We start from the raw sequence: 27757 nt of genomic DNA, 5'->3' as shown, positions 1-27757 counted from the left end.
ATTAGTTGATCCAACACCAATTCTCCAAACTAACATCATAAAAATAACATGGCAGACAGTAAGAAGAATTACTAATGAGATCTTGGGAGTTAAAGGATTAAAATGACATATTTGATAAGATTATTATGAAGTGGCCCATAAAGAGAAATTTGCACAGATATCTGGTCAAGACAAAACTGAATGTGGTCTGAGCTTGACACAAAGGAGAATGGCAACATTTGGAAAAATTGAAAGACAGCAAGCATTTCTGGCCTGGAAAATACTTTAACAGAAGAGAATAGGATTTGCTTCAGATACCTTTTCAACACTCATTTTCATCCTTGCGTATGAGTCAAAATTTAATTGGCCCTAACACACTCATTGTTAAAAAGCAGTTTGCACTTCATGTTCATGTATGTTAAGTGATATGAGTCAGGGGCAGTCTTGTTCAGTGCTAGCAAACTTAATTTTTCCTACAAAAAAAAAATCTTTGCCAAAAGTAGATGTCACTGGTTTTTTTCAGAGATAACTTCACCTTTCATTGGGTTATCTCCTTATGCTACAATACTGTTATTTACAGTCCATAATTTCCATGCCTCAGTAGTGGACGCACATTAAGAAAGTAGTTGTTTTTGGTACATTTTACAGCTTTCAGGGGTAGAAATTTCTTGGTAAACAAGCTCCATATGCACACAACCCTTACCTCACTATTCCGATAACATTATGCCCCATTTAAGGTAATCTAGGACAGTATTAGATTCTGGATTCCATGCTGTGGATTCCGGATTCCAGTTGCTGGATTCTGGATTCTACCTAAGCAGATTCTGGATTCCAAAACACAAAAGATTCCAGATTTTAGTTTCTGGTTTGCTCCTAATTTCTGCATTGCGTTTTCTAGGAATGACTTCAATGGTGGATTTCATAATTGAATGACATGTTTTTCTATTTATATTCCCACAACAACATTTGATAATTACAAGAAATATATTACAGCAAATTAAGGGATAAATTTTTCTTCTAAGAATACCTATTGAGACTGTCCATTTTCAAGTCCAATGTCCATTCATTCCACATCTTTTTAGCAACTCTGAAGAGGTGTACCATATTTCTTTCATTCAGGTTCCTCAAGGTTCTTCAAGTGATTTAGCAGTATCAAAAGAACTAATAGTTCAAATCATTGCTTATCATTTTTCATTTGTAAATAACTATTGGACTAAAAAGTTGTTTTAGCGCAGCATAAAATTGGTCCGACTGAGAAAAGGTGGCCAATTTTTGTAATCCAAAATTTACTTCATGGAGAACTGTTGACAAAACAGCTTGAAAATATTTCCCAATCGTCATCTCAAAGTACTTTTTTAACTTTCCTCTTAAACAAAAACCATAATATTAAATTGCCAAAAAATTTAAACTGAAATATAATTTTGATAACACCCTGTGTATCTTGTAAATAAATCGCAGACTATGACTAAGAAAAGCTTGTTTTCCTACATGTTTTTGACGATGATGTTCGCCATTATGAGATTGTGCATATAATGGTGTTCAACCAACTCAACTTTACTTAACCCTTTGCAAAATTGCAAAAGATCTACATCTACACAGTAATTTTCCAATAATAACAGATTCTCTTTTCTACATTTCCTATTTTCTTTATAAGGTTAGCCAAGTCAAGTCATATTAAGTTGGCTATGAATTCTCCAGAGCAATAATTCCAAAGGTCTAAGGTGGCCTGCTGATATTTTCCTGTTTGGCCCTTAAATCTGGTTATATCTTATTTTATTTGCACTGAGATATGATGCCCTATGAAATCTTAAATTTTGTTATTCCGAATGCCAATATCAAAGAAAGCAGTTTATGTTTAAATGCCATAATTTTGACTTAGATATAGACCTCCACCAGTCCCATAAATATTCATATATATATTTAATCAAAGTTTATTGTAAATGGAAACATGTGGTCTGTTGCCATGTTAGACTCTGAGCAAATCCTGTGGGATTTGAACACTGTTTTTATGTAAACAATCTCTGTAGTCCCTCTAAATTTACATTGAGTGAACTGCACTATACCGTGGTTGCATCGGTCATGATAAAACGCAGACTACAGACCATGCAGACTGTGCAGACCAGGCAGGCTGTGCAACAAAATCTTATGAGGTTCTTTCGAGTTTACGTTATCTGGCAAAAATAATCGTGGGGTCAAGTTTCTCGAGCTTGTGCAGATTAGCCCCACATGGCAAGATGTAATTTGTGTGGACCGTGACACTGATTTAGAGGTGAGGAATGTGCTGTGTGAACGAAGCAAATGATAACCAGGATCTTCACAAGACAGCCCAAAGAACTTTACAGTAAAGAAATTTCTGTAAGCTAAAATCGAACTTTACAAGGAAGGTTTTTGAATCGGAGTAGAAGACTGATTGGTAGTTACTGAGTAGGGAACTTTGGCCATGTCAGTATCGAAGTCGATTGGGTGATAGGTCATGAATGAATTTGTCAGTGTCTCGCGAGCTGTAGCAGTCGAAATTCTCTAGTGAAAAAAGCGCGGTCCACATGGTCTGCACGATTTATGTTGTCTGCACGGTCTGCAGTCTGCGTTTTAGCATGACCGTGGTTGCCTGGATGTTTCACAATCATTGCACTGATGTTAGCTGCGAGTCCCACAGTTATTGGTTATGGACGCTCACTACGATTCATGCTCATTGCTAATATGCTGTCCAGTTATCTTGTTATAACAATGGCAAACTTTAAGGTTTATCGAAGTATTTGTCGCCATCAGAGGCAAATCCAAGACAACACAACAATACATAATTTTGGTAGATCGGCGATAAACGTAGCAAAATACAAGAAATCTGTAACGACGTTGGTGTATGTTGTGCTGGCTTTTTCTTTATGTTTCTTTCCATATGTTATCTCGGTTGTGATATATTTTGGTTTCGGCAACAGGACCTCAGAAACATATTCCGCCTTTAGAGTGACAGTAGTGTTCGTATTTCTGTCCTCTGCAATCAACCCAGCAATTTATTTATGGGGAATGAATAATATTCGAAATGGAGTGATAGAATTATTTTTTAGAGTTTAACCATTTGCATGAGAAAAGAGAAGCGAAACTCATCAGTACAAGGCAACACAAAACTAATTCATGACGGAGATAAACGGGCAAGACCACCAGTCATTTATTCAATGATCTCCCATACGAGAAATACGATCAGTTGCCTTTACAAGGCCGGAAATTACCTTTTCGGGCAAATATCCAGAATTTAATGACGTGAAAGCCTCGCCTCTGACACGAAAATCGATCAAAAGAAAAAACACTTAGAACTTTAAAACTGGGACTTTAAGCTGAGAACAGCAATGTTATTATAATTAGGCTCATAAAAGAGGGCCCATGCAAGATTTTTATTTCCTTTATTGAAAGCCTCAGCATGCTTTAGTATATTTTCTTTAATATGAGGTGGGCCCAGACCTACTGAGAGCTGACATGGAATACACTGCGGATAGGCTGACTAGATGTTATAACAGGCTTTGGGAAACTAAAAGATGGCCGGAAGCGTCGAAGAGGGGACTTGTTCTCAAGATATTCAAGAAAGGTGATTTGCATAGTTGCAACAACTGGAGAGGAGTGACTTGCTACCCATCATCAGTAAAATATTCCGCAGGATGCTGCTAGAACGGATCAAGAAAGGTTAAGATAACAAGCTTCCGAATAGAAGTACAACTGAACAGATCTTTATATTAAGAAATATCTTAGAAAAGGCAAACGAATGGAGGGCGAGTTCGTACACGCACTTTGTGGACTTTGAAAAAGTCTTCGATTCGGTTCACAGAGAAAGCTTGAGGAACATCATTGGGAGCTATGGAATTCTGCGCAAGATGGTGAGATTGATAGCAGCCATATACGTAGGGTTTGAATGCGCAGTAATCGACGGATGGGAGATATCAGACTGTTTCAAGATTAAGTCGGGAGTAAAGCAAGGATGTGAAATGTCAGGATTCTTATTTTTACCGGCCATGGATTGGATGATGAAGAAGACAAGAGCAGACAAGAGAAGAGGGATACAGTGGAATTTAAGAACAGTGTTGGAGGATCTTGATTTTGCGAACGACATCGCACTATTTTCATACAAATTTAATGACTTGCTTGATAAGCCTGACAGAGGAAACAGCCAGAGTAGGCCTTAAACTCTATGCCGGCGAGAAAGTGCAAGACACTGAGGACTGAGTTTGCAAGGAACAGGGAGAGCATTGTGGTGAATGATGAAGAAGTGGAAGATGTCGAGGAGTTTGTGTATCTTGGAGCTATTGTAGACAAGGAAGGTGGAGGCAGTAAGGATATTAGGACCAGACTGCAGAAGGCACGAGGTGCATTCCAGAGGCTATGGAAGGTGCGGACAGCCAGATAAATAGGAAGGAGAACCAAGATACCAAGATCAAGACCATAGTCAGACCGGTCCTACTATATGGTTGTGAAACATGGAAGATCACAAAGAACGATGAAAGAAAACTGAACAGTTTCCAATACCAATGCCTAAGACGGATTCTGAGGATTAGATGGCAGCAAAGAATGACAAACAAGAGAGTAGTTGAAACAGCAGAGATCAATGAAATTAGTCGCGAGGTGCCAAGAAGAAGGCGGAAAGGTTAGGACAAGTACTCAGGAGAGAGGATGTGAACGACTGTTTTAGGGTATTGGGGCGGACACCAGAGAGTCGAAGGACGAGAGGGGGACCAAAGACCACTTGGGGAAGGACTGTCGAAAGAGAAAGAGGTTAGGTAGGGTAGAAGAGTTGGAATGTGGCCAGGGCGACGGCACGCGACGGGGGGGGGGGGGGTTGGGCGGACAATGTAACGGCCTTATGCGCATCCTGGCGCAACGAGCGATGATGATGATGATGATATACAGTTCATGGTCAACGTAGTTCAGGTCATTTTTCCCTGTTTTCTTAGCCGTCTGCCGTCTCACCGAAAAAACAGAAACAGATCGGTTTCAGAAACAACAATTCGTTTCATTTAACAACTAAAGTTCACTGGGTCTGAGCAGGACCTATGAAACACTGAAGGACAATGATCCACAAAAGACACAAAAGGTTAGCTTATAAAGTCATCTTGATGGAATGAAAGTATGTTGTGGATTACGAACCTGTTAATGGGAAAGTTGATTTCCTCTGAATTCAGGAATGGCTCCATTGAAAATATTTCTTAGCCCTTGATGTTAATTTCCACTGTAAACAAAGCATATACAAAGATTTATAGAGCAATTAACATTAATAAAAAACTGCGCAACAGTATCAAAAAATTTGAAGCCGCAAAAAAGCAGAATGGGTCTGCGTAAATAAAAGAGCAGCCAAGCGACCTTATGAGGCAGCCAGCATTGTGTAAAAGCCAACACAACAGTAAGGCCCAGCTTGAGCGAATTTTGTTTCTTTTTCAACCGTTGTTTTTCGGTTTTTCATATTTTGTTTGATAAGTATAAATGTTAAAAGTCTTTCGCGTCACTTTTTGTATTTTACGATGGCATAAGAGTCTCAATGGGTTGAAAGCTTTTACGGCTAACGTTTATATGTTAACCACATGACACACTATACAAAGGAAAAAATATACGGTTTACTCTTTTTACGACTAATGGTTAGGATTTGTCAATTTTTACGCCTAACGGCTGAATTGTATGGCCGTTTTACAGCTAAAAGTTAAACCCCGTGAGATCCTCTTACAATTGTGGTTTGTTTCTACGATGAACGTGAGAGTAGATAACTCAAATATAAATATCTCATTATAAAATAATAGTTTTAAAGCTATTTTCTATAATCAGCAATTACAATTAATGATTGAAGTAAACTGTTAAATGACATGTCCCATTGTCATCTTGTACGCATCTAATCAGCTGCTTATTAATAGAATAGATAAAGAGTTACACCACATAAACAGGTAAATAAAAGATTTGCTCACAATGCATAAAGTGTCTTTGTTCTGGTGTATTCCAGTCTCGTGGTAATGTACAGGAAGTTGTTAAACATTTTTCCTTCATTTGCATGGCTCAAAATCTGCAGCGGGCACAAAAGTAAACTAAAGCATCAAATTAACTACAAAGAATCAAAAAGGACTCAAAAATTCGTCACATCTTAAGACATACTTAAAGTTTTAGTATTTCTCCAATTCGCAATCTTTCATATTCAATCTAACTTTGACAAATTTGAATACTTCATTTGTTTCTTTTTCTGTGCCTAAATTAATGTTAAGACTTGGGCTGTGTTCTTTTGCAAAGTCCATTGAAAAGACTCAGATATAAATGATTTTCATGCTAAGACTAAAACAGCATTTTTAACTTTGTTTTCCCATACTGCTTTTATTTCTTAGAATCGAACAAAGGCTGGGCTCTTATTCAAGAACGTCAATGAAGTGTTCTTTAAAAGTGAATTTGCACGTAACAATTCCTTTGTTTATTTTTGTTATATTGTGTATAATACTTACGTTATCCAATGCAACCTCCAATACTGTTCCATGTCTTGAAATATTATTCTGTTATGATAAATTTTCCACTTTAATCTAAATTAACAAAACATATATAACAAATATAGTTTGTGCTCTTATGCTTTACCATACGACTGGCTACAGCTGAGAAACACTTCAAATCAGGGGAAAAGAACTTTTCAGTCATATTATATAAAATATGGGATTAAATGGGATTTAACTGTGAAGAAATTTTAGTTAAAGTTTCAGAAAAAACCCAAATTTGCTAATAGCATAAAATAACCAAGGGTCGTTGAGAGTCAAGGGAATGAGTTATGTTTTCCTGCATTAAAGGTAAAGGAAAGTTCAAGAACGGTTAATCACTTAACCATTTGACTCCCATGAGTGGCCAATATCATTTGCAGGTCGATATCACTTTTGACTATATGTTTTGATTTGAACAACGACTTCATCATTGAGTTTGTTGACAAGCATAATAGCGTAAGTGTATCGAGATTCATCTCAGCTCTTCAGATGTCTGTTTTCAACCTAAAAGTCATAAAAATAACCAATAAAAAAGATAAAGTGTTTTTTTTTAAACAAAACACCACCTTTTGGACTTTTTCTGGCCCAAATTTTTTATTTTTCCACAGTCTGGCGTTTTTGATAAAGTCAAATGCCCTGATAGGAGAAAGAGCCGTTGACTATTTTTCCGAAGAAACCGACAGTTGTTTGGCTGCGTCGGTAAATTTTGGTGAAGGTAAATATTCATAAATTCAGTATTTCATACTCTTTAATGGTCTTGATAAATAATGCATTTCATTAGTTTCTTGAGATTTAAAAAATCCCAGACCCTTGGATTGCGTGACCCGAAGCTCTATCACGGAGCTGAAAACAGCTCTATCTCATGATAAGCCATTTAGTGGCGGGTTCATATAACACACACACGTCCTTCACACCACTAGGCGTCGTATGAATATGTAGAAAAAGAATTGTAATGAATTAAAAATAAGGTAATAATAATTATAACAGTAGTAGTAAAGATTACGTAATCAACGTGGTTTCCCCGTTTGATACAAAAGAAGTGAAAAAGATCAAGAGAAGATGGAACATCACAAAACTCCAAGGGACCACATCATTATTTATCACCTGAGGGGGGGAGGGAGGATCATGTAAATTACAACTGCAGAGGAGGGGATTCATTAGAATACTGAGGGGGGGGGGGGGGGAAATCAGGAAATTTTTAATGTGTCACATGTACAATCAAGATCGCCTGCTGAAAAATTTGATAATTTATTTCATTTTGCCAAGGAACCGTTCTGATGAACTATTTTCCGAAATTACACAAAAAATCATATTGCTTTGCTTTCTTCGAAAATCTAAAGTTCACACTGATACAGCTAGACTGCCGTCCCCCTTCCATCTCTCTCGTGTTATGACGAGCATTGCGAGCCCTTGAATTAATTGTACTATGTATCTTTTTTACCGTTTTATAACAAAGGTCAACTTTAAAGGCATATGAAAAGCTATGCCTTTAAAGTTGACCTATGTTATAAAAAAGCACTCGACGAATGCAGATACAGGTACACTCTACACTACGAACCACCTACGACTAACAAACGAAAAAACAGCCAACGGAACAACATACTCTGGTACAACCCCCATTCATCACTGCCGACAGAAGAACACATGTCCACTTAACGGAAACTGCCTCCAATCATCTCTAATCTACCACGCCACCGTCACATGTAAGGAAAACAACACCACTGAAACATACATCGGACTTACAGAAAACGACTTCAAGACTAGATACAGAAACCACACCGCATCATTCCGACACACAAAACACAGAAACTCTACCGAACTGAGCAAACATACCTTAAAAGAAAATAACATAAACCACTTTATTTCATTGCGCATCCTTTCATCAAGATCACCCTACAACAGCACAAACAAAAGATGCAACCTCTGCCTCAAAGAAAAATTACTCATCATCCGTAAAGAAATAAATAAACGTAAAGAAATCGTGTCCTCGTGCTGCCACAGAAACAAAGCGTTACTGCGTAACAATTGAACTAAGCATCGAAATTAACCGACACGCCCATTATGCAAATTTTAAAGTATATAAACGATGGTACAAATATTCTTAACAGTAAAATCCCCTGATGAGTGAGAAATCACGAAACAGGCTTGTAGGGATAAAAATATAGTCTCTCTGTATTTTCCCCATCGCAACATATATCGCACTCACTCCTACGTATCGAGCGCTGTAAAACGGGAAAAATAATACACAGACTTCCTATATATATATTTATGTACACATCAAATTTATATAACATCTTGTAGCTTTATCATCGCACTTTATCTCCTCAAATTTTCTTTTTAAGCCCGAACAAAGAGTTCCGGTCATTTTGACGGCTATGGTTTAGTTGGACATTTTCAATCCATGTCAATCTCCTCCAAGTTCAGCCATCCGTTTTCTCCGCTGTTTTATTTTTACTTCGTTATTTTTTTGTCAGCTCTGAAAAGCAATTTCCATCTACTTTAAGGATATTTTTTGCACCATAAAAAGGACTCACAATGGCGTGACGCACTTTCTTAAGTAACGCAACTTTATGGCAATGATGAATTCCCTTTTGGAGCCGTTGGAAGACCGATGTAAATAAACTGAAGGTTTCAAGAGGTACACCTCCCACTCTGATCAGACTGAAGGTGGAGTTCTTCCCTTCGGGCTTTCAGCTGAGTCAAGTAATCAACAGAGTATCCAGACCATGTGGTTGGAGGGGAGAGCCTTCAATTTCTGCCCTTCCGAGGTGACCTAAGATTCGCCACTTGTAATCTAACTAAAATAGACATATGCTGCTGATTCTATTTCTAAAGTTGGCTGCTTCACTTTACAAAGCAACAAAGCATTCAAAGTTGAATTCGTGGTGAGTAAGATGTTTCATCATTCGAATGGGTTATATTATCAATTTTACAATACGTATTTCGATGCCTTTGTAATTAGAGCTATCCTTACAAAGACATTTGATAATGAAATGATTGATATGAGAAACATTATGACCTGCTATAGAAGAACGTAGTTCTGCAAAAATTATCTTTATTTTTTTACATCATTTTATATCACAAGGATTAAAAATCTTTGGCATGGTAAGAATTAGAGGGCTTTTAACTCGGTGGTTCTGCCGAGCTGAATCAAATTTGTTTCATTAATTAATGTCGAACGACTGGATAAACGATCAAAAGACATGTGTCAAAAACTTCCTAGAAGTTTACAAATGTGAAATGTAGTTACGTTCTGTTCGTTATCTTTGGCAAAACAACGTTCAAATCAGTTCAGAAAGACGGGAAAAGTAATGCTGTTGGCGATACCATTGTAAGAAATGGGTGAAATACGGCCATTCGAAATAAAAATATTTTTCTGAAAATATTCGGCATATCTGAAGCCATTATTCTTTTTGTGAAATGTCGGTTGGGTTACGTCTAATCTTTTTACCCTCATTGCCGTGGGTACTTAAAGCTTTTCAGTGTCGATGGTAGCATAGCGTAGATGTATATACAAATCGCACACCGAATTAAATTTCATATTTATTCATGGCGGGAAAATCTCTTTGCGCGTTTAATTCATGGAGAAGATGGAAAGCGATGGAGGTTGGGTTTCTTTAACGGCCATTCTTTTTTTTTTTATCAAATTGAACTTAATCTTTACTCTTGTTATCCGTTGCTCCCTCTTTGTTTTAAAATATTATTTATTCTTTTTATCGATCAATGTTTCACTTCTTCCTTACAACAGCTATTTGCATTTATCTTTGTTTTGCAGAGAACGTTTTATTTCAGTTTCTCATCCTTGGTTTTATCAGTCACACGATCAGAATACTTGTCACGACACTTTTAGAAGGTGAGCAGTAAAAGGTATCGATTTAGAAACAATATTTTCCCGCTTTACAAACTGAAATGTTTTGATGGCAGAGGAATTTTTGTAACCTCGAAAAAATCTCAGATTTTGGTAAAGATTTTTTATTGAAAATTTTTGTCTTAAACTTGTAATAGTCTAGAAAATAAAACGGTTTATCCAACATGAAGCCTTTGTCTTCCATGATCTAATTTCTAACTCTCCTTTTAAAGTGCTATGATGTTATTGTGAATGATTTAAGAGAATATAGTATTACAGAGAGTATAGTATTTACATATATTATAAAATGTTCAGAGAAATGCGCGCGCCGTGACTGGTCAGAACGAGTTCATCATATTTCTATAAAGCACGCGCCTTACGTCACACGAGTGCACTGTTGAAGAAATGTAAAATGGTTTCCGTGTTTACATAGCCTGATGTAAACACGCGGGAGGTTGGGAGAACACGAGATAAGCGTAGGAAACCACGACGCGAAGCGAATTAAGTCCCTGGATTTTGAAAGTCAATTTGATAGCTTTGGTATGATACTGCAATGAAATACAGAAATATCAAAGACAATTGAAAGTTTTCGAGACTGCAAGAGTTATCAAAATAGATTACCAAAGTAAAACAAGAAAACCTTCTCGCATGTTGACCATCCTGGCTGCGCGGGTAAAAAATATCAACATTAGTAAAACTACCATAACCAAAATTTTATAATCTCTTGCCATACAGTATTAAGACATGGAAGAGAATGATTTTAAAGGCAAAGGCAAAATATTTTAAAAAAAATTACAAAAAAGGAAATATCTATCTCTTTTAATTTTTCTGTTGTTGAAGGTTTATATGTACTGTAATTTTCAATTCCAAATTGAAAATCTAATCCGGTAAAAATATTTCCGATTTAAGCCGCTCACTCGGCTGGAGCGAGTGATAGGGGGGTGCATGAGGGCGAAAAAACGGGTGAGCACAAGGGATGGGAAAGAAGAACCTAGTTCCTTCATAGTCCCACAAAGAAAAAAATACAGCCACTTCCCGTCCACTAAGAAAGAGGGGACAGCTTGCGCTTTCATCTTCTCTCCTGATAGAAATCACAGATATAGGATTCTTCAGGAAAAGTCAAAATTGTTCATCAAAACCAAAACGTATCAATAACATAAATGCCATCTATTGCAGTTAGAAGTCCGAGGAAATCTTCTTCCTAAGCAAAAAGCATTATTCAGGAAAGTTCTTTCACCTATCAGGCAGATACAGCGAGTTGCAGAGGTCAGTGTGAATGACACGAATGCACGCGCGAGACGCGTCGTGTAGAATACACTCTCACTAAAATGGTCCCGTTCTATTCACAATGTCTTCCCAGTAGAATATCCAGAAATAATAATGTTGATGTAGATTCAACATATTTAATGTCGTTTAATTTGTTACACAAACACCAATTTAACAATGCTTTGAGTTGAATTTAAATTTTAACGGCTAAGGGTGCTAATTTTGATTCACCCTCTAATGAATGCAAGTGGAAGTCACTTTCAAACAGAAAACTGCGACCAGATTCAGTTCTAATTAATTGTGTGGCATGTAAAGAGTAAATAATCAGTGAGTTGAACGCCAGCATAGCACGATCAATGGATTAACCGATGATCAATTGGTTAAAAAAATTGATCAAAAAAAATTGTCTTGAATTAAACAAGAAAGACAAGAGGCGCTCATGCATCTATAGAAAGTCTTCGATTTTGCTGATTCTTTACTCACGTTTGGAGAAATTCTTTTAACATTCAGGACATGACGTAATGAGTAAAGCAGCAGAAATCCTAAAGTCAGTCCAGATTGGTTTGGATGTCGCCATATTTCTCCTTAACACTGATCGTGGCCTACAAGCGACCGAGTTATGTAATGAATGTTTATTTCTACTTCACAAACTTGACTCTGGTATTAACCTTGATCATGATATCTCTGATGTATTATTCAATGTGTTCTACGCCACCTCTGGTTACACAAATGCAACACGATACACCACAAAACTTATTGAAAAGTTTTTCCTCGCTGGAAAACTAACCATACAACTGGGAGACAAATACAAGGCAAAACGTTTGTTTGCAGAGGCAAAGCAACTTTGTAAAGGCGCTCTTACCATCATGAAAGCGATTGGCCACCGTAGAGAAGAGGCAGGGGTTTACGCGAAACTTGGACCTCTTTGTTTTTTCCTCAGCGAGTATCTAAAGGCGAAAGAATATTGTGAGAAAGTAATTGCCATCGCGATAGAAATCGGCGACAGAAATGGTGAAGGAGCAACATACGGAAACCTCGGAGCTGTGTTTCAATCCCTTGGCGAATATCAGAAGGCCAAAGAATATTACGAGAAAGCAATTGCCATCGCGATAGAAATCGGCGACAGAAATGGAGAAGGAACAAGATACCGGAACCTCGGAGTTGTGCTGAAATCCCTTGGCGAATATCAGAAGGCCAAAGAATATTACGAGAAAGCAATTGCCATCGCGATAGAAATCGGCGACAGAAATGGAGAAGGAACAACATACGGGAGCCTCGGAGTTGTGTTTCGATCACTTGGCGAATATCAGAAGGCCAAAGAATATCACGAGAAAGCAATTGCCATCGCGATAGAAATCGGCGACAGAAATGGAGAAGGAAGAACATACGGGAACCTCGGAGTTGTGTTTCGATCCCTTGGCGAATATCAGAAGGCCAAAGAATATTGCGAGAAATCACTTGCCATCGCGATAGAAATCGGCGACAGAAATGGAGAAGGAACAAGATACCGGAACCTCGGAGTTGTGTTTCGATCCCTTGGCGAATATCAGAAGGCCAAAGAATATTACGAGAAATCACTTGCCATCGCGATAGAAATCGGCGACAGAAATGGAGAAGGAACAACATACGGGATGCTCGGAGCTGTGTTTCAATTCCTTGGCGAATATCAGAAGGCCAAAGAATATTACGAGAAATCACTTGCCATCGCGATAGAAATCGGCGACAGAAATGGAGAAGGAATAACATACGGAGACCTCGGAGTTGTGTTTGAATCCCTTGGCGAATTTCAGAAGGCCAAAGAATATCACGAGAAATCACTTGCCATCGCGATAGAAATCGGCGACAGAAATGGAGAAGGAGCAACATACGGGAACCTCGGAGGTGTGTTTCAATCCCTTGGCGAATATCAGAAGGCCAAAGAATATGACGAGAAATCACTTGCTATCGCGATAGAAATCGGCGACAGAAATGGAGAAGGAACAATATACGGGAACCTCGGAGCTGTGTTTAAATCCCTTGGCGAATATCAGAAGGCCAAAGAATATTACGAGAAATCATTTGCCATCGCGATAGAAATCGGCGACAGAAATGGAGAAGGAAGAACATACGGGAACCTCGGAGGTGTGTTTCAATCCCTTGGCGAATATCAGAAGGCCAAAGAATATTACGAGAAAGCAATTGCCATCGCGATAGAAATCGGCGACAGAAATGGAGAAGGAACAATATACGGGAACCTCGGAGCTGTGTTTAAATCCCTTGGCGAATATCAGAAGGCCAAAGAATATTACGAGAAATCACTTGCCATCACGATAGAAATCGGCGACAGAAATGGAGAAGGAACAAGATACCGGAACCTCGGAGCTGTGCTGAAATCCCTTGGCGAATATCAGAAGGCCAAAGAATATTACGAGAAATCAATTGCCATCGCGATAGAAATCGGCGACAGAAATGGAGAAGGAACAACATACGGGAGCCTCGGAGTTGTGTTTCGATCACTTGGCGAATATCAGAAGGCCAAAGAATATCACGAGAAAGCAATTGCCATCGCGATAGAAATCGGCGACAGAAATGGAGAAGGAACAGGATACGGGAAGCTCGGAGCTGTGTTTCAATCCCTTGGCGAATATCAGAAGGCCAAAGAATATTACGAGAAAGCAATTGCCATCGCGATAGAAATCGGCGACAGAAATGGAGAAGGAACAACATACGGGAACCTCGGAGGTGTGTTTCAATCCCTTGGTCAATATCAGAAGGCCAAAGAATATCACGAGAAAGCAATTGCCATTGCGATAGAAATCGGCGACAGAAATGGAGAAGGAACAATATACGGGAACCTCGGAGCTGTGTTTCAATCCCTTGGCGAATATCAGAAGGCCAAAGAATATTGCGAGAAATCACTTGCCATCGCGATAGAAGTCGGCGACAGAAATGGCGAAGGAACAATATACCGGAACCTCGGAGCTGTGTTTCAATCCCTTGGCGAATATCAGAAGGCCAAAGAATATTACGAGAAAGCAATTGCCATCGCGATAGAAATCGGCGACAGAAATGGAGAAGGAACAACATACGGGAACCTCGGAGTTGTGTTTCGATCCCTTGGCGAATATCAGAAGGCCAAAGAATATTACGAGAAAGCAATTGCCATCGCGATAGAAATCGGCGACAGAAATGGAGAAGGAACAACATACGGGAGCCTCGGACTTGTGTTGCTATGCCTTGGCGAATATCAGAAGGCCAAAGAATATAATGAGAAAGCAATTGCCATCGCGATAGAAATCAGCGACAGAAATGGAGAAGGAACAACATACGGGAACCTCGGAACTGTGTTTCGATCCATTGGCGAATATCAGAAGGCCAAAGAATATTACGAGAAAGCAATTGCCATCGCGATAGAAATCGGCGACAGAAATGGAGAAGGAACAACATACGGGAACCTCGGAGGTGTGTTTCAATCCCTTGGTCAATATCAGAAGGCCAAAGAATATTACGAGAAAGCAATTGCCATTGCGATAGAAATCGGCGACAGAAATGGAGAAGGAACAACATACGGGAACCTCGGAGGTGTGTTTCAATCCCTTGGTCAATATCAGAAGGCCAAAGAATATTACGAGAAATCACTTGCCATCGCAAAAGAAATAGGAGATAGAGGAAAGGAATGTTCAGGATACTTAGCCCTTGGAAACGTTTACTTCAGCCTTAGGAAATATCGTCAAGCTAAAGAATATTTCGACAAAGCACTCAGCATCAGTACAGCAATTGGAGAAAGAATAAATGAAGGATGCGCTTCCAAAGGTTTGGCAGCAGTGTTCGCTTTTATCAATGACAATCAGAAAGCAAAAGAACATTATCAGAAGGCGCTCACCATCAGCAAGGAATGTGGCAATAAAGCTCTGGAAGGAGAAAGTTACCTCGAGCTCGGAAGTCTATCTAGATCGCTTGGTGAATGCGACGAGGCAGAAGATTACTTAGAGAAGGCTCGCTCCATAAGCAGTAGAATTGGAGACAGACTGACTGAGTTTGACAGCCTTCTCAGCATCACACTGTTAAAGGTATTGCAATTAAAGGTTGTGGAGGCAAAGGAACATCTCCTTCAATGTATTGGAAAATATGAAAAATTAAGGAGTTTTCTTAAAGGAAACAAAGAGTTTGAAATATCCCTGTTAGAAGCGCACGGTAGTTTTCCTTATCACTTGCTCACTATCTTGCTTTGCAATACTGGCAAATTTCAAGACGCTCTTTATGTCGAGGAGCTGGGACGAGCGAGAGTACTCGTAGAATGCATGGCAGAGAAGTTCTCCGTTGAAAGCCACATCTCGGTGGATCCAAAATTATGGTTCGGGATTGAAAACATCGTGAAAAAAGAGAGTAACTGTGTCTTTTTGTACATTTCGTATTTAAAGCGGCAAGTTTGTCTCTGGGTTTTGAAAGCAAATGGAGACATTTCCTTTCGAGTCACCGACCAAGTGAAAGACAGCACTCTCATTCCTGAGAATGTTTGCAACGTGGAGGGAATTTTTAAAAAGAGCGCTGCCAGCTTTGGCGTTTCACCCAAAGCGAATTGCGAAGATCGATCTTTGGATGGCAACGTAACGACATCTCTTTTTGAAGAGAGCCGAGCAACTTTGCGCGGTGACGAAACCAAAGAAACCGAAAGAATTCATCATTTGTGTTACAAATGGATCATCGCTCCTGTGGCAGATTTACTTACAGAGCCTGAAATCATCATTGTGCCGTATCGTTTCTCGTATCGAGTCCCATTTGCTGCCTTGCGTGATGAATCAGCCGGAAAGTATCTATCAGAGACTTACAGAATCCGTATCGTCCCTTCTCTGACGACCCTCCGGCTCATTCAAGATTGTCCAGCGGATTATCACAGTGAAACTGGTGCACTTGTAGTGGGTGATCCTACGGTTGGCCAGGTGTATTACAATGGACGTGTCGCTAACTTTGTACCATTGTCCTGTGCTAGAGAGGAAGCAGAGATGGTTGGTCGACTGTTGGGAGTTCAGCCTTTGTTAGGAGAGTCTGCAACTAAGCAGGCAGTGCTTCAAGCGATACCTTCAGTGAGTCTCATACATGTTGCCGCACATGGAAATGCCGAAAGAGGAGAGATTGCCCTGTCGCCTAAATGTCCTAAATGTAGCACCAACAGTTTTCCACAAGAAGAAGACTACCTCTTGACAATGTCCGACATTTTCGGAACTCAAGTGCGAGCAAAACTGGTTGTATTGAGCTGTTGTCACAGTGCGCGTGGATTGGTCAAAGCCGAAGGAGTTCTTGGAATCGCTCGTGCATTCTTAGCATCCGGTGCACGTTCAGTGTTGGTAGCATCGTGGGCCATAGAAGACGAAGCAACGGAGCAGCTCATGAATCATTTCTACAAGCACCTTGTTCGTGGAGAAAGTGCCAGTGAATCTCTTCACCAGGCCGTAAAATGGTTGAGAAGCAACGGCTTTCCCAAACCTAATCAATGGGCTCCATTTGTGCTGATGGGAGACAACGTGACGTTGGATTTTACATACATCGGGTAGGTCTAGTTCTGATAAGAAATTTCCATTAGCTACCTTACGTTACCCAACATTAGCTATCTTAGGGACTGTTCAGCAGCCGGGGGGGGGGGGGGGTTGGGTGCTCGAGGATTTTGGTTGTCTCCCAGTAAAATTCAACTGATCCCCTGTAAGGCTCCATGATATTCTTTAGACCCCTCCTTCCCCCCCCTCCCCCACAGAACCAGAAGATTTTGATGAATCATTTTCAAAATTGGCCTTGAATCAAAGTTGCTTTAGTGTGCGAAATCTTCAGAAATTATTCTTCAAACGGAAGCCCAAGAGGATGATAGACAGGCCAAAGTAAATGCAATGAAAGCAACTTGAGAGATAAGCTACCTAATGACTTTGAAGTTGATAGCTATTTGAGCTGTGTGTCTAGCTACTTTGAATCTTTTAGAAATTCTGATCCATATAATGCTTTAGAGTTGAAATTGTATTATGTTTGTTTCAGGAAAGAGGAACACAAGGAGGACGACAATGAAGCAGAGAAGAAACAGAGTAACAACTGATCCTGCACAAAGATTATCTTTCCTGCACATTTTTTTTGAATGGACACTGGTATTAGTTTGAACAGACATTTTTCATTTTATTGTAGATGAATGGTTATTTTTTAATGCTCTTGCAAATAAGGCTGAATCGAAAGCTAGTGACACTGAAAGCTGCATTTCAGCCCTCAGACCTATTAAGGGGACTAAAATGAATCAGCATGAAAAAATTGAAAGCATGAAATTAACTAAACGTTTACTAATATGAGAACTTTGGTAAAGTTTCCTTTGGATCGCAATCAGAAAACACCAAAACTAAACTCTAACTTGTTTTGTGAGTTGTTAGGTAAAAAAACAGGAGAAAAGGAGAACAAGCATTGCACAAAATATTACTGCCAAAGTCAAACTGAGGAGTAAAAACAATTCCTAAGATATCAATGAAACAATCTCCCAGAATTCAGAGCAGAAAGAGAACTGATATTATCAAAAAGATAGTTGGAATACTGTAGGAAAACAAAATCACAAACCAGAAATGCATGGCTTTGTTGAGTATGATGATGCACAAGTGGCAGTTTTCTATGTATTTTTTCCTTTACCTTGGGGGGTTTGGTGGGGAGGTCAGTATTGTCATATTTTAATCTTTTAGAACTTTCAGGAAAAGGTAAATGCTAAAGAAGTTGTTGATATGATGTTTGGAAATGTTTCATCAAAAGGATCTGTTAGGAAAAGTATAATTAGTGATGAGATTTTGTTACTGATGGCAGACTTTTGTTCCTAATCGTCTGTGGGCACTAAAAACTTATTGATTCTTAGGAGGCCTACTTATTCTTTGGCCAACTTGAAAGTTTTTGTTCCTGTGATCACTACACATTTTTCTCTTATTTGAAGTACTTTTGCATTTCTTATTTTTCTCTGATTTTTCAGTTTTGTTAATTAAGTGAAATTTATTATTTTACTAAAATAAGTGTAAATAAATACAACTGAGAATTGGATTGGATTGTTGGAGTTAATTCCCAGATTTATTTTGCAACCTTAGACTTGGTCTGACAAAATACACTAACCAATTGTTTTCGGCAGAGTTTATCCACAAGTTCACAATCCTGTTTTTTTTCAGTACCTCTTTTGGTGTTTTGGCCTTCATTAATCTTTCCTTGTGTTTTGCCTCTCATTATCATTTTTACATTGACTCAAAGCCAACTGTATTCAACAGCTCAGAAACTTCATCACCAAACTACCCCTGTTTTGGAATGACCATATTGAATTTTGATGTAGTATGGGGGCTGAAGGGCAAGAGTCTATGGAGAGAGATTTGATTTGTGCTAAGGACTGTGTGCCATTTGAAAGTGAAATGATGGTGAAGGGGGGGGGAGAGGGAGAGAGAGACAAGCCATAGTTCCTCCAGCCTCCCTCCTCTAGGTTTTCCTTAGGTTCTCCTATCCCTGATGCTCCTCCTAAAGGCCTATTTACACGGCACAACTTTGTCGCATGCGACAAGCTTACGACAGGCCTACGACATGACTTAAGAGTCGTAAGCGAGTTGTAGGTTTGATTTACACGAAACAATTCGTGTCGTAAGCCTGTCGTAAGCTTGTCGCATGCGACAAAGTCGTACCGTGTAAATAGGCCCTTATGTCACTTCATACCAGCCAACTTTCACAATTCATTTTCCACACTGAACCATTTAGCTACCAAAAGTGATGAAAATGCAACTTCCCCTGAAAACATAAGTGAATTGTTTAATAAACAAGTAATGAGAATTAAGTTCATCAGCTTAGAGGAGGTAGATTCCATCATCCTTTCAGCTGACATCCCAGGAAATGAACAACTGTAAGGTGAAGATAATTCTAAATCCTTTAACCATTTAACTCCCACGAGTGACCAAGACAGAATTTCTCCTTATAATATCAACACAATATCAACCAGATAAGTGAGGAGATTAAAGAAAAATATCAATTTGGAAATAATTAGTTGATCCAATACTAAATTGTCTGAACTAACATTATAGGAATTGTATGGTTGACATTAAGGAGAATTAGAAATTTGATCTGGGAGTTAAAGAGTTTAGCTTTGCTGGTGTCTTTTGGGAAAAAAATTTTGTAATTGTGCTAGTTTAACCAAAATCATTGGAAACTATATATCAGAGGAAAGCTTAATAAATGCAGATTACTATAAAAATATAAGTTAAGCTACTTTTCTTTGAGGAAGTGTCAGAAGCCAGTAAGGCATAAAGCAACCAAAGGTTCTATTGAATTTATTGGGCATCGGATGCTGCTGCACGAGCAAAATGGCTGCACAGCCTCATTCAGAAGGCATCAATCAACAAGAGTGTGTCCAGCTTTTTTGATATTCTGATTGGTTGAGTTGATATCACCATCTAAAGTTAGACTAGCTAAAAATATTTGAGATGTGTTGTGTAAATGGACTCCACAAAACAAATATTTCAAATAACAAAATTTCTCATCACACTTTCCTTTGTCATTATTCCTAGGATGCTTTGGGGAAATTTGATGAAAATCGATCAAATCTATACACCCTATAAATTTGCTCAAAGTTGTTGTATTCCTCCCTAAATCAAACATGAGATTTTAGCTCTTAAACGTTCACAAACAACTTGCACCATGCCAGGAGATTATCTCACCTCCTGAAACTGCACACCAATAGGTCAATGGGACCTCCTGGCATCAATGACAATGGATCAAGATTTCCTGCAAAAAGTAACCCATTGTCTCTGAAGGTGGGAAGTAACCTTAACTCCCAGAAGTAACTAACATGTGACTTCTCCTTATAATATCCATATATTACTTGGCAAACAGGTAACGAGAATACTCAGGTAGAAGTTGTTGTCTTGATCTAACATCAAATTCTCATAACTAACTTACAAAGAAATGTGTAGCAGCTTGAGGGGAGAATTAGCAATTAGATCTTAGGAGTTGAAGGGTTAACTAACATATCAGAAAATAGATTGCTTGGCTGATGCTAATACTGTGTGTTTTCCCTCAAATAAGCCATAATTGAGTAAGTTAAGTTTTGAATGAGTTCTATATCTTAGGAGTGTGAACTCTAGGAGCAGGTGAAAACTTAAAGATCTAAGCAAAATAGAGGATTATTTATATTACCAATAAGTTGAAATCTTGTTTTACTTGCTTGCAAGGGCATAAAAAGAATATAAAGCAAGTTTGGTTTAATATGAAGAAGGATGTTTTTTGTTGCATCACAAGTAGGGGACAAAACAATTCTGATGGGGAATCAAATCTCAGACTTTCTGAATCAACCCCACAATCAGACACTGAGCCACAGACTCTCTTGACAAAGGCCATTACAAGGTTCATGTGTCATGGTAGGTTGTTTACACTTTGTTACTGGATACAAAGCCATCTTTGAGTCCACAAACTACACCATACTTTTCCACATATGTTCTCTGCTCTGTTCTGGAATTGTTCTTTTTCAGCCAATATGCTTGTCTCACACCTGGCTCATATCAACTTTACTGGATTCATCAGATATCTCGCCTTAAGTCTCTCTTCTGACTGTCTCTGTGAGAAAACAACAACGAGTAAGTCAATATGTATCATTTTAATGCAAAGTGGTCCTATATTTAAGCACTTTGCTCTTGAAGTATACAAACTAGCAAGAATGGATGAATGAGATATTCTGAGGAAGCAGATGCCCAAGGAAGTTGTAGATTGTGAAGGGGAAATGTAAACAGGAACGAATTCCATCCCCCTGACCATCTAATTAAAAGATAGAACCGCTAACTCTGACAATGCTAAATTGCTCATGTGCAAAGGAAAGAAACCTTAGTGACGTTTACAAAATAACCTACTGGTAACTCTTATTAAGATTTCCAAACTGCTTAAATTTCCATCAGAGATAAAAAAAATTGAATTATTTCCCCCTACATGTTTCCCCAACAAATTTATTCAAACGAATACTATCATGCCTATAAAGGACACCAGCCATAATAGAGAGAAGAAAATTTGTTATCCTCTTAGTCAGTAATTAGTGCATCATCAACCACAGCCTTGACCCATTCCACAAATACTGTACAGGAAAAGAACCCAATTTGGTTGTTGAAAAAGTCATTTCTGTAGATTTACAGAAATTTTATTGCTACACAAGTGGTAAGTTGAAGACAATTGTTACAACATACATGACAACAACATAAAAATATTATTATCATAGTTATATTATCATCAAAAATAGTCTACCAAAGTAATTTGCCTATTTGACATTGCATCTGGAATTTTTATTTATTTATTTTGCTTGTAGGCCTGCAATGCATTGGGAAACAACACTGAATGAAGAACATCTGACCTGTCAAACAAATAAACCATCAATTTTTTTCTTTCTGAAGAAATAAAAATATGGAGACAACAATAATCACAGTGAATGCAACTGAGGATTTCTAAAAGTTATATCACATATTCTGTTCATGGCTGCACATCAGTGAAAAGAGTTTTTTTTCTCATAAAAGGCAGTCTAAGCCTGAAAACATAAGGCAAGAACTTATATCAAAATTGCAGTTAGCACTTTTGGCACTTAGAGAATTATTGTTATTATTGCTATTATTACATGTATTCTTGTCACTATTAAAAAAGTAAACAATAGGCTTGCAATGCATTGGGAAACAAAAAATCTATCTCACGGCTTATTTGTGATTGTTAAGGGACACTGTAAGCACTCCAACATAGGTCTGCAGTGCATACCTGTGTTGCTTTTCATTCACAACAAGGGGTTTTCTCTCTGACAAATCACTAAGACCAACTAATGGATGAAACACAAAACCTCTCTGAGTTTTTAAGAGAAAAGAAATGTCTCTAAGTGTAATGAAGACCCCTATGCATTTCACACTTTAACTCTCATGGCAATCACACCAGAATTTCTAATTATAATATCAAAACAATATCAAGGAGACAAGTGATGAGAACTGAATAAAGGGGTAAGTTTCTAAAGAAACTGTGGTGCTGCATCGGTGGGAGCATAAAACAGCATAAACAGCTTAAACAGCACATGGCAGTTTGCGGCCTTTCCTTACATCTAGGCAGTTCGGAAAGCCGTAAAACACTAGAACAAAAATTTATATTCCAAATCGGCACCCTTAATCCCCACGGAATCAACGAGCGCTTTTCATTCAACTAATTTATTCCTGTTTTCTCGTCACCATATTCCCACCAATGGCGTAGCTCCACTTTCTACATATAAATCCACACACAACCCACAATTCCTCTAATCGCTCTGACGAAGGGCTAACGCTTGAAATGTCAGCTTTTTTACCCTTTACGGTGGCTAATTTACGTTTTCAAGTGATGAGATCAAAGAGAATCAAAACCATCATCATCTTCATTATCTCCATGAACACCTCAGCAGTCTTTTTAGGTAAAAAAAAAACAAAAACAAAAAAATGGAAGAATTATTATTATCATCCTCACTGTTATTATCACAAGAGATGTTTTCTATGAAAAATTACCAAGACCAAAGAATGGATATAACAAAAAATCCTATCTGAGTTTTTACAAGAAAGTGACAATGTGTAATGAAGACCCCAACAGATTTAACCTTTTAACTTTCAAGAGTGAAAATTTATCATTATAATAATATCAAAACGAAAGGAGACAAGTGATGAGAATGAAGAAAAGTATGAATTAGGGGATTATTGGTTGATCCAATAACAAATTCTCAAAACTAACATCATAGGAATTTTAGGGTAGAAAGTAAGGAGAATTACTAATGAGATCTTGGGAGTGTAATGGTTGAAAGAATCTGCTCTTTGATTCAATCAACTCTCATTGTATTTCAAAAGCATATGACAAAGGAAATATTTTAGCTTCAGACAAGTTAAAGAATCCTTCATATAAACACTCAAGCACTTTGAGGAGAAATATAACCCCCAATTATTCTATGACAAAGCCAAAGTCCTAAAAGTTAGATAAGTGACAATGTATGATGAACACCCTGATCATCATCATCATCAAATTTGAAGTACATAGGACAAAGGAGATGTCTCAGGTCAAGGAGAGTTAAAGAATCCTTTAGATGAACAGTCAAACACTTAAAGGAAAGATTTCCCTATAACCCCATACTTTAAAGATGTAGTCCTAAAATCAGTGCACTGTTTATGCCAATGTTTCTATGTTCTTATAACTGTGTGTATAATGATCTATGGGTTACACAGAAATCTTGCCTACTCTGACACAGAGCAACACATGTACAGATGACTGGCCTCAATTCAAATCATTTCAAACCTCATAATTGTTTAGCCATGTGAGACCTGGAGATCTCAAGGTTGCTTATATATATCACACATAAGCTGTTCCAGCCAAATTAGATTAGTTTTACCCTTTAAATTAACTCCCATGAGTGACCAAGACAGAATTTCCCCTCACAATATCAATACAATATCAAGCAGACAAGTGATGAGAATGAAGAAAAATATTTATTTGGGAATTACTAGTTGATCCAATACCAAATTCTCCAAACTTTCATCACAAGAACTATATGGCAGACAGTAAGGAGAATTACTAATGAGATCTGAGGAGTAAAAGTGTTAAGGTGATTCCTTAGTATAGCACTGCACATCGTGTACTGTGCATAATATCACATAATCAAGCCAATAAGCACATTTCCATTCCAAGAACATGATATTGTTTATCAATCAATGGACCAGCTATAGAGGTGCTATGGTCTTTACCTCTTAAATGAACACAGTGACTATGTTTTATTTCCCATAATTTTGGTGCACAAAGCCATTACTCAAAGCAAATTATGATCCTGAAAGGAATGACTCAAAGAATATTTTGAGTCGATATTGTTTAAATTTGAGTGCTATTCCCACAAATTATATATCAAATTGTTCCATACACTTGAGACTTACTACCTATCAAGTTTTTTTCCAACTACAGCAAAATGTACAGTGAACCAATGAAATGTCACGCATGATTAGTGCCAGTACAGGCATAAATGGGGTAAGTTTGGCTCATATAGTTATTTGGTTATAAGACGCACCCCTAATTTGGCAACTTCATTATTGCATGTTTTCAAACTGAAAATATTGCTAAAATACTTGGTTATAAGGTGCACTGTTGTTTGGGGAGTAAAGATCAGTCAAGTTTCATAAACTTACAAAAAAGCAAAAAAGTTGCGTATTGATTTTAGTTTACTGTTAATTAACAAAAGCAGACCACGCGACCGCGTGCACAAACGAAAGCCTTGATTATAAACAAAAGCAAAATGTCACACACATAAACAAAAGCTGAAAAATGTCACACATTTAATCACAGTGATAAACAAAAGGCAAAAAAAGTCACACATTTAATGACAACCTATCGGTATTTGGTTTAAATTGTTTTGGGAAAATATTTGCTGATAAGATGCACCCAAACTTTGGTGGTAATTTTTAGTAGAAATTAGGAATTTCTTGAAAAAAACGGTGCGCCTTATAACCGAAATATTACGGTATATCTCCTAAACAAGCACAGTGACCCATCTCTTTTATTGTATTTTTCGAAACAGACATTGGTAAGGAACATTTAGGGAAAGTTTACAAAAAATTGTCCAACAACTTCTTTTCTGAGGAATCACCTTGAAGGTAGTTAAAATTAAATCAAGTGAAATCAATTTCAGAAGTCGTATGTTGTCACTCCAGTCATTTGTAATAGGCCATCTTATTATTCATCCACAACATTAGGTCATCTACTGAAAAAATTAAGCAAGAAAGTACAACGTGTACCTAGATTGCAACACTATGACTTTTAATATTCAGAGCTGTACACATAAACTTTCTTTCTTACCTCATTCTGGAACAATTCTGTTAGAAAGGGAATGTGCCTGAAAAAGTGTTTATCGAAAAGTGTTTACCAGATGACATCGTGCAGAAGATTATTCTGAACTAGACGCATATTTGCATTCACCCGGGCTTTCTGTTGGAAATAAACTTTGTTTTTTGTGCTTGCATTTGCCTAAGTTTTTATGCAATTATTGGTTTATCCCGTTACTGTTTTTTCTCTTTGTATGCAATCCCTAAAGAATTAGTTGACAATATAACACCAATGTCAGACCAAAATAAAAAAACACATAAGAATGGCACTGTCAGATTTAAAAATGATAATAATTGATGAAATCTCTGTGGTATCAAATACTTTGCTACTGCAAATCCATCAAAAACTGAAAGAAATATTGTCAACATCAAACAACTGTCTATTGTCAGGACTTAGTATTATTATATTAGGTGATTTGTATTAACTTCCACCAATTTGAAGAAAATTTGTCTTTCAAGAATATAGAAATGTTTACAATTTGTGCCATTCCTGGCTACTCTCTAAGATGATAGAGTTGACTAAAAATATGAGACAAAAGGATGACCAACCATTCACAGAGTTATTAAATAGATTCAGAACTGCTTCACAAACAGAGAGTAATATTCAATGCTTTCAGTCAAGGCTAGTGCATCCTGAAGATACTGATTAACCAGTATCCATTGTTTTGTATTTTTGGGCAGTTTTTTCTGTATTTCCTGTTTTTTTTTTTCATATCCCTAAATTGTTTTTTCTCCGAGAATATTTTTTTCTCTGCTGGCTCCATTGCTTCATAGCATTTTTTTTTTCCTATGTTTAATCATCAATTTTTTTCTTTCTTTTCTACCAACTACTTTACATGAACATGTACCAAACAGTATTCTGTATTGCCCTAGAGTATTATATTTATCTAATATTTTTCTAATGGCATCAACAAGTGAAGCCATTCCATTTTTTAGGTTTTTAATTTACTGAATAGGGGACGTGTGTCTTTCATAATAAAGCAGGGGGGAATACATATATTTAAATCTTTTTGTGGGTTTAAAGGTACAACTGATGCAGTATGAAGAATATGATATAAAAAATCCTGTGCATTCACTATTATGTATTATTTCATTCTCAAGAATTGACTTGCTTTGAAGTGAATCAGTTAATAGTCCTTCACTCTCAAACAAATAAGTCAAATTTACTTCAGTTTCACAAACATCTAGCAGTTCTTGGAAGATTAGCTGGTGATTGCTGGTTATGTTCTAAACTTGATTTACAACACATCTTTTTGCCTTTGTCAACAATGGTGGGTAAGGATGAGTTGTAATTCCAGTAATTACATGATTTCATCATAGAATAACAAAGAGAGTGTAGAGCTACAGCACAACTTAGATTAAAGTTTATGGTTTCATTCAGACTGTTTAGAGAAACCATCCTTTTTGAATATTCTCAATTTGTACTCCTCTCACTTCAAATATATCATTATGTATACTCTGAAAATAATGCACTAAACTATCAAGAGATGGTACCTCGAGAAGAACACGTACCTTGAGGCTACCCTCTACCATACAAATCTCTTGCATGAGAATCAAATATTTTGAACCCCATATTACTATTACAGTAGTACACCCTACTGTTAATATGAAATTGGTGTAGCTTTCAAATATGAGCGACTCAAAGGCTCTTGGTAAAGATGTACAATACTGATACCCCTCTATAGCAATTTCTTGGTGAACAGTACCAGAGTAGCTTTCACTGTATTCCAGTTGATAATCAGTATCAAACACATTTAATGCTGTTGGTGATTCTGACTGCATTAATTGTGCCTGTCTGGCTAATCATGACAACGTTGAATAAAGCTGATTTCCAATATTCATTATTTGTATAAGATCATTTGGAGAGCTGATCCCTTGTGTGTCATTGGAAATCAAAAAACACAAACTCATTACAACACATTGTTGTCCTGCATTCTATCCAAAAACTAACTCGTTGCCTTGGCTAAGGAAGCTAATTGTTTTGAATTGTTTTGTTAGGGTCAACATATGTTGGAGGGCCAGGATTTTTTTCCATGTCTCAACTTAATTTATAGTTGCAATAATTTGCTACGAGCTTCATTCTTGCAAGAACACATCAGTTTGTTACAAGAAAACAATTTTAAATATCGACTGGCACGATATTTTTCCTTTCATATACATTGACGAATTCTTTCACGACAGTTAAACTTAAATGTCTTTTTATTTAATAGTTTTTTAGCGTTAACATAGCAGTATGATGTAGATGACATGGGGATTCATGGGAGAATACGTGCATAGACAAATTTTTCTAACCTTTCTGCTCTTGTTCCTTAACCTTTTCAAACTTCGTATTGGTA

At 37.6% G+C, this 27757-nt stretch overlaps 2 protein-coding genes and 1 long non-coding RNA gene across 4 annotated transcripts in view; 1 reads left to right on the top strand and 2 right to left on the bottom strand.

Annotated features, from left to right (window-relative positions):
• LOC131768334 (F-box only protein 11) overlaps positions 1-27757 on the bottom strand; it is an 81758-nt gene that overhangs the window by 29832 nt on the left and 24169 nt on the right.
• LOC131769581 (tetratricopeptide repeat protein 28-like) lies at positions 4157-18564 on the top strand. The gene is made up of 5 exons (XM_066160493.1): positions 4157-4331; positions 12085-12861; positions 13459-14948; positions 15165-17101; positions 17575-18564. The coding sequence occupies exons 1-5, from the start codon at positions 4157-4159 to the stop codon at positions 17630-17632; spliced, it is 4437 nt and encodes a 1478-aa protein (XP_066016590.1). The 3' UTR covers positions 17633-18564.
• The window catches only part of LOC131768336 (uncharacterized), an 8842-nt gene continuing 318 nt past the window's right edge, over positions 19234-27757 (bottom strand). The window contains exons 1-3 of one of the 2 annotated variants that reach the window (XR_010716071.1): positions 27714-27757; positions 20247-21141; positions 19234-19323 (exon numbers count right to left, since the gene is read on the bottom strand). The exon at positions 27714-27757 is cut by the window's right edge and continues 318 nt beyond it. This is a non-coding gene — a long non-coding RNA (uncharacterized lncRNA). Of the gene's footprint in view, positions 19324-19443; positions 21142-27713 lie in introns of those variants that run through there. The other variant, XR_010716070.1, reaches the window with a different exon arrangement.

This window comes from Pocillopora verrucosa, chromosome 13 (genome assembly GCF_036669915.1).
Source record: "Pocillopora verrucosa isolate sample1 chromosome 13, ASM3666991v2, whole genome shotgun sequence".
Classification (NCBI taxonomy): Eukaryota; Metazoa; Cnidaria; class Anthozoa; order Scleractinia; family Pocilloporidae; genus Pocillopora; species Pocillopora verrucosa.
The sequence above is the reverse complement of the archived record's forward strand: the minus strand, read 5'-3'. Positions and strand labels throughout refer to the sequence as shown.